This window comes from Ixodes scapularis, unplaced genomic scaffold (genome assembly GCF_016920785.2).
Source record: "Ixodes scapularis isolate PalLabHiFi unplaced genomic scaffold, ASM1692078v2 PGA_scaffold13__105_contigs__length_92229423, whole genome shotgun sequence".
NCBI classification, from domain to species: domain Eukaryota; kingdom Metazoa; phylum Arthropoda; class Arachnida; order Ixodida; family Ixodidae; genus Ixodes; species Ixodes scapularis.
The window spans coordinates 33,262,849-33,278,329 of record NW_024609839.1 but is presented as its reverse complement, the minus strand read 5'-3'; the positions used below and the strand labels follow the sequence as shown (position 1 = coordinate 33,278,329).

At 45.0% G+C, this 15,481-nt stretch overlaps 1 protein-coding gene across 1 annotated transcript in view; it reads left to right on the top strand.

The window, feature by feature from the left end:
• Positions 1-12,786, top strand: part of LOC115325132 (tumor suppressor candidate 3) — a 59,124-nt gene extending 46,338 nt beyond the window's left edge. The window contains exons 8-11 of the mRNA XM_029985834.4: positions 3,513-3,576; positions 9,683-9,757; positions 11,679-11,769; positions 12,471-12,786. Coding sequence (XP_029841694.2) covers positions 3,513-3,576; positions 9,683-9,757; positions 11,679-11,769; positions 12,471-12,486 — 246 coding nt within the window. The 3' untranslated portion in view covers positions 12,487-12,786. The remainder of the gene's footprint in view (positions 1-3,512; positions 3,577-9,682; positions 9,758-11,678; positions 11,770-12,470) is intronic.
• Positions 12,787-15,481: the final 2,695 nt, after the last annotated feature.

Genomic DNA, 15,481 nt, shown 5'->3' with positions numbered 1-15,481 from the left:
TGTGCGCATGCGCGACAGGCTGGCCAGTTGGCTTTGGATTGGATGGTAATGGCTATGGGGAGAATTAAGGGCAGCGCTGATTGGCTATTTCAGTTAATGCAGTACGAGAAGATTAAGTTATTAACTTCTTTAGTGATTAGAATTGGTTTCTTTTATTTTCAACTGTTCATAAAATAAAATAACCCTTTGCATAAAAAAAAACTTCTCCAAACCTAGACATGCTTGTATCAAGGTCTGGCCACAGTGTCCACAAAGTCGAACCGGTCAAATCTGGGGAAAAGTTCGGAGGTTCGTCGAACCGGTTCGACCCAGTCGAACCCCGAAAGTTCGACCTAAAAATCTGGTTCGACAAAAGTTCGCGACACCCCTATGCATGAGGCACATGGCGCCGATGGCGTGCACGGCATTCGTGGCATGGTTGGCATGGTTCTGGCAATGATTCAAGAAAGTTCTTTTTAGTGTTTTACTGCTGCAGAGTGCTCAATGGTGCGGTGATAATTACTTCATTTGACCTGCCAGCTTCTTAGAGCGCGAAGGATTGGCAACAAACGTTTATGGGAGCAAGGTAAGAAATTTTCTTTGTCCTTGCTGCGCTGCAATTTGGGGGTTTCGGATTGTTATACTTCGTTTCAGCTTCGGTCCAGACGCAGCCGATGCTACAATCGTGAGCATGTGGCCCAGAACAGTGCTTGCACTGCACCGGCGCGCGTGCTTGGCAGGGATGCTGAAAGCCCGCAGCTCGCGCTTGTAGCTTTGGCGGCGTCTGGAGCGAAGCTGAAACGAAGTATAGATCTGCTGAGACACTCGTTGCTTGATCTTCAGTGAACGATACGAGCGTGAATATATAGCTTTAGAGAAGAAAATTTTCCGGGCAGCTATCAGTTCGGAAGTTGTTGGGTATGCGCGAGGAAAGTTAAGTGCGTTTTAAGCATCTCAAAACTAAACTATGAATTGCTGAAAACACTGACTGGGCACAGTTTCAAAAATTGAAGCTTTGGGATTCAAAATTAAGCAATTTCGGGGGAATTTTCGATGAGTGGGAAGTGGGGTGGGGGGGTCGGTCGGTCGGTGATGTCGGGTCATTACCTCCAGAATTTGAGGACTTCTTAATAAAATAACAGTAGGTGCCGAAAATTTTGCATCTCATCCGGCGGACTATTTGCAGCTATGTTTCATAATTTACTCTGTCTCACTCAGGGTAAGTTCAAAAACCTACCCGCATCCAGCGTTGCCTCGGATCCCTTCGAGTAAGATTTGGAACACAGCCTACAATTCATGATTTCTTTTCGAGATATGAAAGACACTTATTTTTTCACCCATGTACACTTTAAGCATTTTTCAGGTGCACTGGCCAGAGATCAGAGATCCCTTTGAATTGACTGTTTTTTCTCCTTATAGCAAAGAATATGTCTCACAGGCTCATAGGAAACTTCGTAGTCTTAAACCATCCCAGATGCAAATTTAGCCCAGTCTCGGCAAAAGCTTCATCTCCTAATTTTGACCAGAGTGTTTCAGTCACCCAGGGATGTTTGCCTTTTAATGCAAGGCCTGCAGGTTTATACCACTGCAACTAATTTCTTTGCAGCGAAAAAAAAAAGTTTAGAATGTTTCTAAGCTTGATTTAAACATTTATAGTCCCATAAGGTCATTTAATGCATATTTATCCTTTATTTTAGGGAAGCTGCAGCTGCTATCCTGGAAGAAAACAACGATGCTAGAAGCAAGAAATCATTTTTAATAAGTTAAATAAAGACTCGTGATTATCTAAGTTTGATTTAGTTGCAACTTTTTTCTAGTTTGGAATATCCAAACACTAATAGTTGTCCCAATTCGTATCTGTCAATATGATTTGAACAGTTGGACCAATTGCTTTTTTCCTATTGGGAGTCCGAAAGCAGAAAAATGTTTTTCCAATTGGTTGCATCCTATTGACTATGCTGAACTGGTTCAAATTGGTGATGTTCAATTAGATTTCGACAATTGGAACCAATCGACTTTTTCTAACTAGGAGTCCGAAATCACAGATAGGATTCCCCATTGGTTCTAATTGTCGATAACTAATTAGAACCAATTGACTTCTTCTAACTAGGAGTCCGAAATCACAGATAGGATTCCCAATTGGTTCTAATTGTCGACAACTAATTGGAGCCAATTGACTTTTTCTAACTAGGAGTCCGAAATCACAGATAGGATTCCCCATTGGTTCTAATTGTCAATAACTAATTGGACCCAATGGTTATTTTTAACTGGGCATGAGCAAGCCGTTGTCGACCTTGGTGGCACACAATTTACCAACTTCGTCTGACGTGCCACAGAGTGTGATGGGTACAGCACAGACCCGTATCCATGTAGATGGCTACTTGGATAACGAGTACACCCTGTTTTCATACGTGCCTCTCTCTGTGATCTATGAGTGCCGATGTCACTTACTTAAACAATGGGTAGCTGGCATCGCCCCTCCTCCTTCTTCCTCCTCTTCCCCCTCCTCCTCCACCGCTTCCTCCTCCTCCTCCCACTTCCTCCTCCTCTTCCTCTCCTCCTCCTCCTCCTCCCCTAATGCAAACGTCCCATAATGCAACGTGCGGGTCACGAGTGAGATGCCCGCACTGCATTATGTGACATTTCCCATTATACACAGCGTGGTTACGGCGACGCCACTCAAGCCTGAAACGTGTGCCTAAGAGCTGCGCTCTAAAAGATTCAACAAAGAATTGCAGTCTTTAACTGCTTTGTTAATAGATGCATAATGCAAAAATTTAATGGTCCTTCAGTATCAAACTGAAAACATACTAGGTTACTGCCACTTCCCTAGCGGAGTTGAGAACGAACGATGCTGCCACGAGGACTAAAAGGGTTTGAGCCCACTTGGACCGGGTTCTTTTAGAGCACAGCTCTTAGGCGCCCATTCCCGGCTGAGCGGCATTGGCGTAACCGTGCAGTGCATTATAGGAAACGTCCCATGATGCACCGCGCCGAAACGTCACATGACTTCACCGAAACGTCACGTGACGACGCGCATTTCGCACGTGAAAGGAGGACGAGGAGGAGGAGAAGAAGAAGGTATGGATAAGGAGGAGGAGCATACCCTCCCCTCAGTACCCTCCCTTCTTCCTCCTCAAAAGCTGCTTTCTAAATCTGCGTTTGAGGAAGGGGGCGATGGAAGGATTTGTGTACTTTCAGTAAATAGTGCTTGGAAGTATTCCGTGACATTCATTACCTATGAGCCCCAAGTTTGACCTGGGTAACCATCCCCAAGATTTACTTGTACTGCTACAAAAATCTGCTTTTGTGGCTCCTGAGCCACTCCATAGCGGAACTTTTGCTGCTCTAAAGTGGCATCATTGTTGCTCCCACACCTTCTCAACGAAAAGATGAAGCTGGCTTCCATTCCTGGAAATGGCATCATCCATTTCCCCCCGAGTTGGGGTGCTGGAAGCTTCGAGATTTTCATGCGCTCGTTAAGACCTCAATTCTGGAAGGCGGCGGCTAACCTTGCGCCCTTTCATTTGCAGGCCTACATTCACAGCAGCAGCGGAGGCCAGCTGATCGTCGAGACCTACATCGTGATTGCCCTCAGTATCCTTTTTCCTGCATCTTGCATTGTCTATTCACGGGGTGCACCAACCTTTTGGCCGCTTTAAAAGAAGCCAGAAAAACCGTTGCCCTCAGCTGTAGTCGCTAACAGGAGAAGAAGAGCTCCAGTTGTCCCGCCTCCGGTACAAGCTTCCTACCTTGGACAATGCTTCGACGTCTCGTAAGCCACGAGCTTGCACGCTCGGTTAAATTGTGAAGAAAGGCAACGTACGCAGGCTGGGAATCCATGAGAGATGCTCCGTCACTCTCATTCTGTCAGTGGCTGCCGCTAGGCTCCGTTTCACTTTAGTCGCGAGCGTAGCAGAGGCTGTGAAAGTGAGCTGAGGGCTTTCAACATCCCTCACCAAGCATGTGCGCTCGTATCATGCGAGATCGGGGCAATGTGCTTGCACTTGTGACGTCTTCGCCTGGAACTATAGCTGAAACTTTCGTCAGAGGTATCTCGCAAAAAATGTGGGTTTACCCTGTGAAACTTTTCCCTGCAAAAATGTGCAGGCTTGAACCTTTCCCTGCATGACTGACACGGTAATTTCAATCGAAGCAAGTTCATGATTGACTTTGTCGACTATTCGCTGCAGTCGGGATACACATACATTTTTTTTAGTCTGGGTTATGTACGAAGAAATTAATTTGGATACAGAAGCCTCCGAACTCCAAGAAAATTTTTTTTGTGTGTGAAAACATAAATTTTATTTTTGTGGATACCATGCTTTAAATTCCTGGAATTTGTATAAAACCTATGCAGTTAAGAAAAACATGTTAAAAGAACGGTGTCTTACCACACAATATTGAAAGATGCCATTTTGAGTCCGAATAGGAGCTAAAAAAAAAAAAAATACTTTATAAGATTTTTTTTTTTTCTTTTACCGTGGAGCTGTTAAGGCCTAGTTTCCCCAGGATTGTGTCCCTCGCAAAGAAATGAAGACTCCAAACTCTGGACACCTACCGCCATCTATGAGCGACGGCGGCAAGCCACGTATCTGGTTGTCGCCGTCGCTCACAGATGGTGGCAGCTTTTCCACTCTGGCTTACCGACTTCTGGCCGGCCATTACTTTTCATTGTACAGCTCCGCTGGTCTTCCTTCTTCACCAGAGTGGAAAGGCTGAAAGTTTTTTTTAGTCAACTTGCATTTATGTGTTCGCTACAATACTTTTACTTTGTTCTCTTAAGACTAATAATTGAATTGCTTGTATTATATTTTCTTTATATATTGTTTATTATATTATATTATATCGTTGAGCTCTAACTAAATGTGAAAATCCCCAGTTTATGCACAAACGGTCATATAGAGACCCATAAGGAAAAGTTGTATTTTTGGCCCACAATGTGTGGAGAAACAAAAGCGATAGCTGCACGGTCGCGCAATGCGGGTGAGGTGGTGATGCCACGTACCTTACCTGGGTAAGCGCGATGGAAGTTTCTAAAACGATCTAACATTACGCGCAGCAACTGGATACTGCCAAAGTGGGATTTCGCATAATGCGAGGGACGTTTGAGAAAACGTTTTCAAGCAGACAACATGGAAGACTCCTTTCGTAGCACCGTAACTGGCGGGATGGCCGACAAGAAAACCCACTTCCCTGGCCTCGCGCCAAAAGTGGAGAGGGGTTTTTGCGTAGCGGCGACGACTGGGAGACAAGGTCGAAACCTTTGCAAAGTAATTAGACATGAGGAAGATACATAGAAAGGGGGGACGGACAACGAAGACTTCCAACTAGCAACAACATTTATTGACCCGAGGTTTGCATATATAGGTGAAGGAGGGGAGGGTGAAAGACGCTACACTGGAAAGTGGAAAAGCGATGGGAGAGAGTGTAGAGCCAGGGAAATGAGGGACGATCCCGTGGGGTAGACATCTAATCGCTCGGAGCCGCTGAAACGAGGGACGTCAGCTCTGGCCCCAGGAAGTTTATCTCCCCCCTGGATAAGCCTATGGACGGGGATCCGAAATTGTTGTGACTGTAGTGCATGGCGAAGGCCTCCATGATCTCTCGTCCGTATCTTGAGGCGTGACCTCCAATCCTGGTGGTCGAGGGAAGGTCGGCCGAACAGGGTTCGCTGCACTCAGAGGTGTGTTTGGCAATCGGGTGGTAACAAATCTCCGAAGTGTCGGAAGCGGCTTTCTTGATCTCGTTTGCATGTTCCCTCACCCGATCGTTTAGGCATCGGCCCGTCTGTCCGATGTTTTTAGCACCGCAGGACATGGGAATCGAATACACGCACTCTTTGCAGCAGGTTACATATTTGGTCTGGTGCTTTTTCTGGCACGGGGGCGCTGGACCGGGGTTGTTGACCTTTCTACAAATAGAAGCTAATTTGAACTTGCAGGAAAATACAACGTTGGTGTTGAAGCCGAGCGCAATAGATTTCAGGCGATGTGAGGTGTTGTGTATGTAGGGGATGCACGCGAAGCGTGACTTAGGAGGGAGGGGTTTGGACTTCTGCTCCGCGACAAGTCTTTTGATTGTTGTTTCAATCAGGTCTCTCGGGTATCCTGCCTTTATGAGGCGACTAATCTGCTTGGATAGGCTGGGGGCGGAAAGGTGCTGACAGGATTTAACCTTTGCCGAAGCAACTAGATTTCGAACGATCCCATTTTTTACATTCCTTGAGTGTGAGCTGTTGAAAGGAAGAACGGGCTTAGAGGACCTCTGCTGGTGAGCCCAGCAGATACCTTTGCTAGTTGGGACCAACCTGAGATCCAGGAACTGTAAGCCCTCAGGGGAGGGGGCCTCTTTGGTGAACGTAAGCCCATGTGAGTTCTTCTGGAACACGGTCTCTATGGCTGCAGAGTCGGAGATGGTGGAGTGTAGGATGAGATAATCGTCAACATAACGAAAAACCTTTGCATCGGGAAAATCTCGTTGAAGGTCCGCCTGAACTTTGGCGTCAACATAAAACAGGTAAATTTCGCAGAGGACGGGAGCCAAGCAAGACCCGATACAAACGCCGGCCCTTTGTATGTACACTTTACCCTCATATTCAACAAGCGTTGATTGGAGATACAGTTGTGTCAATTCGAGAAATGAGGACAGCGAGACGCCACATGAATTTTGAAAGTCTATGACACCTGTCTCGTGGATGGCGTCAGAAATGAAGCTCAGGAGGGTCTTCACGTTTAGGCTATAGTAGAGATCTACAACATTGAGCGAGAACACTCTTACGGCTTCAGTGCCGGCGTGTAACTCGTCCAGCACGGGAAGGAGATCTTCCGAATTTCTTAGTCTGAAAGGTTGGGGGAGCTCTAACGTGCCGAGATGTTCCTGCAGAAACTTCGCCAAAGGCCTCTGCCAACACCCCGTCTCGGATACAATGCTGCGGAACGGCACGCCTGGTTTGTGGGTTTTAGCAGAAAAGAAAATAGAGAGGTATTGCTTCGCTGGGGCAAGAACGGCACTTTTTAAAGAAGGGAGGTTAGATGAATCGCACATTGCCTTCACCCTGGACCTGAGGGATCCGGATGGCCGCGTTTTGAGGCCGCTAAAGTTCTTCTTTAGGGCCTCGTCGGATTTCTCTTGCATTTGTTGTTTGTTCAGGATGACGAACTGACCAGGACAGCCAAAAACGCCTCTACGCCAGTCATCAAAGAACTTCAGGCCGGTGAGCTGAGTTTACTTCAAGCTGACAAAACGGGTCAGTTCCTCATCCTGAACAAACAACAAATGCAAGAGAAATCCGACGAGGCCCTAAAGAAGAACTTTAGCGGCCTCAAAACGCGGCCATCCGGATCCCTCAGGTCCAGGGTGAAGGCAATGTGCGATTCATCTAACCTCCCTTCTTTAAAAAGTGCCGTTCTTGCCCCAGCGAAGCAATACCTCTCTATTTTCTTTTCTGCTAAAACCCACAAACCAGGCGAACCGTTCCGCAGCATTGTATCCGAGACGGGGTGTTGGCAGAGGCCTTTGGCGAAGTTTCTGCAGGAACATCTCGTTACGTTAGAGCTCCCCCAACCTTTCAGACTAAGAAATTCGGAAGATCTCCTTCCCGTGCTGGACGAGTTACACGCCGGCACTGAAGCTGTAAGAGTGTTCTCGCTCGATGTTGTAGATCTCTACTATAGCCTAAACGTGAAGACCCTCCTGGGCTTCATTTCTGACGCCATCCACGAGACAGGTGTCATAGACTTTCAAAATTCATGTGGCGTCTCGCTGTCCTCATTTCTCGAATTGACACAACTGTATCTCCAATCAACGCTTGTTGAATATGAGGGTAAAGTGTACATACAAAGGGCCGGCGTTTGTATCGGGTCTTGCTTGGCTCCCGTCCTCAGCGAAATTTACCTGTTTTATGTTGACGCCAAAGTTCAGGCGGACCTTCAACGAGATTTTCCCGGTGCGAAGGTTTTTCGTTATGTTGACGATTATCTCATCCTACACTCCACCATCTCCGACTCTGCAGCCATAGAGACCGTGTTCCAGAAGAACTCACATGGGCTTACGTTCACCAAAGAGGCCCCCTCCCCTGAGGGCTTACAGTTCCTGGATCTCAGGTTGGTCCCAACTAGCAAAGGTATCTGCTGGGCTCACCAGCAGAGGTCCTCTAAGCCCGTTCTTCCTTTCAACAGCTCACACTCAAGGAATGTAAAAAATGGGATCGTTCGAAATCTAGTTGCTTCGGCAAAGGTTAAATCCTGTCAGCACCTTTCCGCCCCCAGCCTATCCAAGCAGATTAGTCGCCTCATAAAGGCAGGATACCCGAGAGACCTGATTGAAACAACAATCAAAAGACTTGTCGCGGGGCAGAAGTCCAAACCCCTCCCTCCTAAGTCGCGCTTCGCGTGCATCCCCTACATACACAACACCTCACATCGCCTGAAATCTATTGCGCTCGGCTTCAACACCAACGTTGTATTTTCCTGCAAGTTCAAATTAGCTTCTATTTGTAGAAAGGTCAACAACCCCGGTCCAGCGCCCCCGTGCCAGAAAAAGCACCAGACCAATTATGTAACCTGCTGCAAAGAGTGCGTGTATTCGATTCCCATGTCCTGCGGTGCTAAATACATCGGACAGACGGGCCGATGCCTAAACGATCGGGTGAGGGAACATGCAAACGAGATCAAGAAAGCCGCTTCCGACACTTCAGAGATTTGTTACCACCCGATTGCCAAACACACCTCTGAGTGCAGCGAACCCTGTTCGGCCGACCTTCCCTCGACCACCAGGATTGGAGGTCACGCCTCAAGATACGGACGAGAGATCATGGAGGCCTTCGCCATGCACTGCAGTCACAACAACTTCGGATCCCCGTCCATAGGCTTATCCAGGAGGGAGATAAACTTCCTGGGGCCAGAGCTGACGTCCCTCGTTTCAGCGGCTCCGAGCGATTAGATGTCTACCCCACGGGATCGTCCCTCATTTCCCTGGCTCTACACTCTCTCCCATCGCTTTTCCACTTTCCAGTGTAGCGTCTTTCACCCTCCCCTCCTTCACCTATATATGCAAACTTCGGGTCAATAAATGTTGTTGCTAGTTGGAAGTCTTCGTTGTCCGTCCCCCCTTTCTTTGTATCTTCCTCATGTCTAATTACCGTTACCAACACGCTCGTTTTGTACCTTTGCAAAGTGTTCCCCGTAAAGCTATCACTCTAAAAGCAATGTTGGGTTATTGCTCCGAATATGGCCGTGTCTGCGTAAGCTGGAGATTTTGTTGTTTAGTAAAATGCAACGAAACCAGGCTTTCAAAATTTAATACAAGCAATTCAATTATTAATCTTAAGAGAACAAAGACAGAAGTATTTCATCTGACACTCAAATGCAGGTTGACAAAGAAAGCAAATAAATCTCATAAAGTCCCTTCTTTAATGTAACATAGGGCACATTAGGTAATTAGGCACCCACCTAAATTTATGTGGTAAGCAACTGTTTTTTAAGAATGTTTTTCTTAATTTAAAAGGGTTTATGCAAATTCTAGAAATTTAAAGCATGACATCAGCAAAAATAAAATAATTTCAGAGGTTTTTTTATCCAAGTTAATTGTTTCATACATATCTCAGAGCTGAAAAAATTGCTGCGTTTTCTTGGGCATTGAGTAACCCTGTGGTCGTTGTGCCACGGGGGCGTGCCATATTCCTTGACAGACTTCACTCCAGACGTTGCTGTCGTCTTCGGCATGATTCTCATGAACGACGCCGCAGAGTCGAAGGGTGACCCGAAGAAGCGCAAAAGTGAGTATTTCGGGGTCTTGAGGGCTCCTAAACTTTCCACTCTTGAGGAATGCCCATCTCTCTCAACAACTAACCGACAAACTCGTCCTGGTCACAGTATCGGTGCAGTAAGGGGGGATGCTGGTCTTTAACTGTCTGTTGTTTAGTTTTCAATCATCGTGTTGAAATTTAGTAGACTGATGCATTTCTGAGTGGTGATTTCAAATATGCATCTAGTTTTCAGATAGCTTTACTAGATCCTGACTTATCAATAGTTTTTGTAATTTTAATTCGGTCTTCTTTTCGGGTCATTATCGTAAATATTCAGAATTTATCAGAAATGTTTATAGGATTGCATTCCTCAAGACATGCTTTGTGCGGTGATACCGTTTTTTTTGCTTTATATGTCGTACAATAATTTTAATTAATTAGTCTCAAAAAGACATAACCTCCCGTTTTGTGCCACTTGATTGCAAATCTTTTTTACCATTGTAATATCGTTAAATCAGGCTTAAAATAGCACCACTGCACAAAACATGTCTTGAAGAATGCATTCTACGAAAACTTGCGATATATTCTGAAGAATTTTATGCAAGCGAATCCGTAAGGAGGACCTAATGAAATTACAAATTTATTGATAACTCGGGACCTAGTAAAGCTATTCGAAAACTAATTGCCTATTTAGAATCGCCTCTGAGAAATGCATTAGTATACTGAATTGCAACACAATAAATGAAAAACAAAAAGTTGAAGACCAGCATCCCCTCTAAAGCAGTGCAGAAGCCTGTAGACTTCATAAACAATGACGCCCACGCCAGGGAGAGTTTATTGCATGCTTATGCATGCGTAGACGGCTCGGGTCCTCTAAATTAATGCTTAATTTGGAAGAGCACTTCAACTAGGAGCAGGGTTTTTTGAGGGAACGTAAAACGTCAAGGAGCCCCTAGGGTATTTCGGGGAACCCGGGTGCCTGGAAACCCAGTTTGAGAACAGTCGGTCATTTCAACAGCTTGAACTTCCCGAATCTTGTCAGAACGTGCGAATGTTGCGATCGAGTGACCCACCTGAGCTTCTTTTATGCTGTTCCTCCGAATTTTAAGACCTAGACAGAATGTGTACCCCGTAGAAAGGGGCCAAGCAGAAGCTGCGGAAGGCGTGCACCGAGACGGTGGCACCACGGTGCGGCTGCTAGCAGAAGGATTTTGTATAGACCACGGCCGCACCGGCATAGATAGCCTGCGCAGCAGCAAACATTTCTGATCTATGTCAGCTTGCCTAACAACATCGACATACAAACGTTCAAGGCCACAGTTGGCGCTAACTTTTTATGCAAGGCCCGGAAATTGAGAATACAAATTTCCTCCTTGCGATGTCGAAAAGTGCCGCTATCATCTCAATCTCAGGTACGTCTACTCGATCCGCCGGCGAGCTAAGAGCAATCTGTTAATAAGAGGAACAAAAGATACTTCTCCTGCTGATTCTTTTCACTTACTTTCATTGATTGAAACAAGTTTACATTAAAGCGTGCACGATCCTTTTAATTCAACCATTCAAATAAAACTTGCGCGTGCTATGTATTTTTGTACTATTGACGTCTTAAATGAATGTTTCCCTAGTTGCTCGAAATTCAAGTTTGAATAGGTGCTACAATGCCTTTGAAGCGATGCGCCTTGTTTCAAAAAGAGAGATTTCAAATTCGTAGTGCTCTAGTCACTGGCAGAAATGCGGGGCCCGACGACTACCGAGTATGTTATTATTACACCGAAGCCAACGAGGCTGCTTAGTCAATGAGAATGCCAAAGGTTGAATCTCGTAAGAAGATTAAGCCATGTCCTGCGTTTCCTAAGCTCTCACTGACTAGAGTACTTCGATTTTAGGAATTTGACGTGTTGAACTCATTTTCGCTGCGGCAATGGCACTAACGATCTTCTTGTCTTTTCAGTCATGGCTGTTGTGGGGCTACTCCTGATGTCCGTCTTCTTCAGCTTCCTCCTCTCCATCTTCCGCTCCAAAGCGCACGGCTACCCCTACAGGTAAGCTGAGAAAAGACGCGACCATCCTGAGTGCGGTAAACACAGATTGTCTCGCACGTGCATGCACGTTTGCCACAAAGCAATGCAGTTTGCCCGAAGTTAGTGCATTGCCGCCGTTGCTGCCATTGCTCATCAACACGGCCTCTCTTATCCATTTCCTCCGCTGTCGGGCCGCAAATTCTCGTATAACTTCCCCTAACCTGAGCTATCATTTGTGGTAACATCCAAAAATTGTTTATGCATCCCTCTCTGCATGACTATTCGACGGATCTTCGGGTCGGTATCGGCTTAATTTGTGTTGCTTTGGTTCTTAGGGGCTGCTTTACTCTTTTTGCAAGCCTGTCCGAATTCCTTAAAAATTTCTTTTGAGGCTCCACTTTGCTATAGCTTTCTAACTCCGCGCTCCCGATTGGTTCAATTGAAATTTTCTGCTTGCACACTTCATTGCATCCTGCTTGCTTCGTCGCACTCTGCTTTTTATACACTTGCTCTTCCGTTTGAGTGACTTCCTTGTCTCAACTTGCATTCTTTCGTGAGCCTCCGCACCCCCTTGGCAAGTATAGAAGCCGTACGTCTCGTGTTACGAAGCTGCAGTCAGTCTAACACAGTTTATTCATCTTCACCGACTCACGTTTAGCTCACTGATCCATCTTGATACTGATTTCCACCTCCCGTCCCGTTTTCCCCGTGTCCTGTTTCAGTTTCCTGTTCAAGTGAGCGGTTCAGAAAATGCCTCCCGGATCGCTCGAAAGTCGCCGAAACGACAGCACCTTGGTTCGCTTGTCACGGGAAGATCACTTTTGGAAGTCCTTGTCCTTTCTCTCTTCCCAGCACATCCGTCCCCAAACCTTCCTTTCATGTTTGTTTCACTGTACATAGAAGTTAGGCCTTTCTAGGCCTTTTTAGGCCTAACTAGTTGAGCCTTTATTTTTTTCATTTTTGTTGATACTGCTTGAATTGTTTCGGTTCTTTTTTCATTTTTACTTTTTCAATAAAGGAGTCTGGAAGAAAACGATACATGGGAGCTACACTTGTCCGTGCATCCTCTTAGTTTCTGTATAGTAACTCACAGATGTGTAATCACTCACACAATGAGGACGGCAGGGTACCTTCTTTAGAGGGGCATTCTCGAAACTGGCACTGGAAGTAGAACAATTGAAAGACCTCTCTACCTTTGTCATCCTGTGCATTACTATTGTACATGATTGGCTTTACTTGGCGTTCTTTTGCTGTCGCTGGGCCCATGACGTCTGACCGAGGAGTCGAAGGAATTTTGGTGATGAGATAAATTGGTGAAATTTAGATACTATGTTTACTAGAAGGCAATGAATAAATTTTTTTGGACTTGGTTTCGACAACAGGCTTGCCATATTAATAATATTTTGGTAACGTAAGTGGGCTTTGTAGTTCTGGGTAATTACTGAGACACAAAGAAATATGCATTAAAAAAATTAAACAATCTCGCGAGTCGTTTAGCATTTATGATTATTTTGAGGAATATGGATACTATAGATTATCTGATTATTCTGCCTTTTTGAGGGTATGTGCGCTCCTAAATGCATAAGAAATCAAAGCTGCTTGCTTATTTACATATTTTATTTGTATCAGTTTTATATGCTGGAGTAGGCGCTAGGTCTTGTTTCATAAAGGCATTGACTATTTCAACATCCACCGTCAAAATATCTCAAACATTATTTTGACATCTATGATATCACTTCCTTAAAAAAATCGAAATAAGTGTCTTTATTGTTCCGACATCCCTCGTTAAATCAGCTGTCTTCAGGAAGTAACATTGCGGACATCAATACATGTTATATTATTTTGTGAGAACACAGAAATAGCCACGGCCTTTAATCAACATAACCTAACTAGAATGGGATTTAAGGGAGTTATCCTGTCTTTGGAGGACATCGAGCAAAAGTTTGATGGCCACTGATTTGCCTTAAAATTGGTTCAACATATGTTACTAGAAGATCAGCTAGCAACTCAAGTTACAATTTTCATTGAACGATTTTTTTGCGAAGTAATTGAATTTTTAAATTGAGGCTAAGAGGCTTGTTAGCAAAACTGAAAACAAGCTCTACAACCTCCATATTATTAAATTTACAAGATTATAGATTTAGCAATATGGGGGATGTACAGCTTGTCACAGACGGGTTACGAGAAGTTCATTAGTGTGGTATGAATGCTTAAAAATTCGTGCCAGCAACACAAACTCGCAAAATACGGGGTTTCCTAGACTGCCAGCTCGACTTGCAGGCTGCAGAATGTCACCCCACTGGACAGTGGAGAAACATTTAGTTGGTTTTGGCATAACCTCCATTTGAGGCATTAAATAGCATGCCAAAAAGAGTAAAGCCTGTGTGTTCTGAAAACAAAAGAAAAGCGCAAATAAAACGAGGACAATAAGGGCACAAGGACGACAGGATAGGCGCTTTCAACTGATTTTATTAGAAACCATCGTCACTTATATACGCACTCATCTGCCCGACTTGTATAACAACCAATCCCAATCTTACAGGCAGCCATCCAGAAAGGTCGCTTCTTTTTGAAACTGGTAAAGACAATGCGCTAACGCATTTCTTTTCTTTTTTTATATAAAACGCCCCTACAATCTCTCTACGAATACTTGAAAGCAGAGATGGCAAAATTACTTTCAAAAAGTACTAGATTACCTCCCAAATAGGCTCCACGTTCATCCACCGAGTGCACATTGAAAGATCGTTTAATTAGCTTTAAAATTAGTTTTCTTTTGTCTTTCAACGAAAGACTGGTATTTTTGAGGTTGTGCTGCAACATGCAACACATTAAAGCTAAAAAATGAGCGCTGGAATTTTGTTTCCAGGAATCTGTCAAAGGGAATAGAGTGTTTCGAAGTTCGTGGACGACATCTCTTCCTAAAAAGCATTGGTACAACTTATAATAATTCGCCGCAGTCGCTAAAACAACATCCAGAGAAACGGCTTGTAGAATAAATGTTATCGCTTCTCTACATAGCACCACTCAGGACGAAGCGAGTCGAGGCAGTTTCTCCACTTTAAAAGAGTTATTTTGCTTTTCTTTATTAATAGTTGACTAGTTTAATATGGTTATTGAAGTCACTATAATCACTTCATAACGGCAGGGTGTGCCTTTCGAACGCCTGGCGTCCACCACGCGCCCATGCCTTCCGTCGTGCTTTGACTGCACGCGCGCGGTCGAGGTGCACAAACGCCGAAGCGTTGTCAAGGGCAGTAGGCTCGCGCTGGAGGCGGGACAACAGAAAAAAATCAACGTAAAGTGTATAGAAAGTCAACAGCTTTTCTTTTGACTCGGGCTGAAGATAATCATCAGAAAAGTTTCAACACAAAATGAACAAACTTTCCGTTGACCATGTCAACAGGAAGTCAGAGTCAAAATAAAGTAATCAGAGTCAACAAGAAGTAAGCACGTTTTCAATAAAAAGTCAGACATAATTTTTATAGCGGTGCAAGCATGTGAAGCGTGCGCGTGAATGTAGCTTTGGAAGGTTTGAAATCGCACATGCTCGCACGATCGGGAACACGGCGGCGGCGAGATGCCTTGTTTGCATTCGTCGTGAGCGATCGAAAGCGTCGCTGCGGTCGACCTGCCACGATTGACCGAATGCCGACTATGACGTCAGCTAAAGATTTCTCATCGGCGGAAATAAGATTAATGTACCACCTTCACTGATTTTGACGGTGTTGGTTTC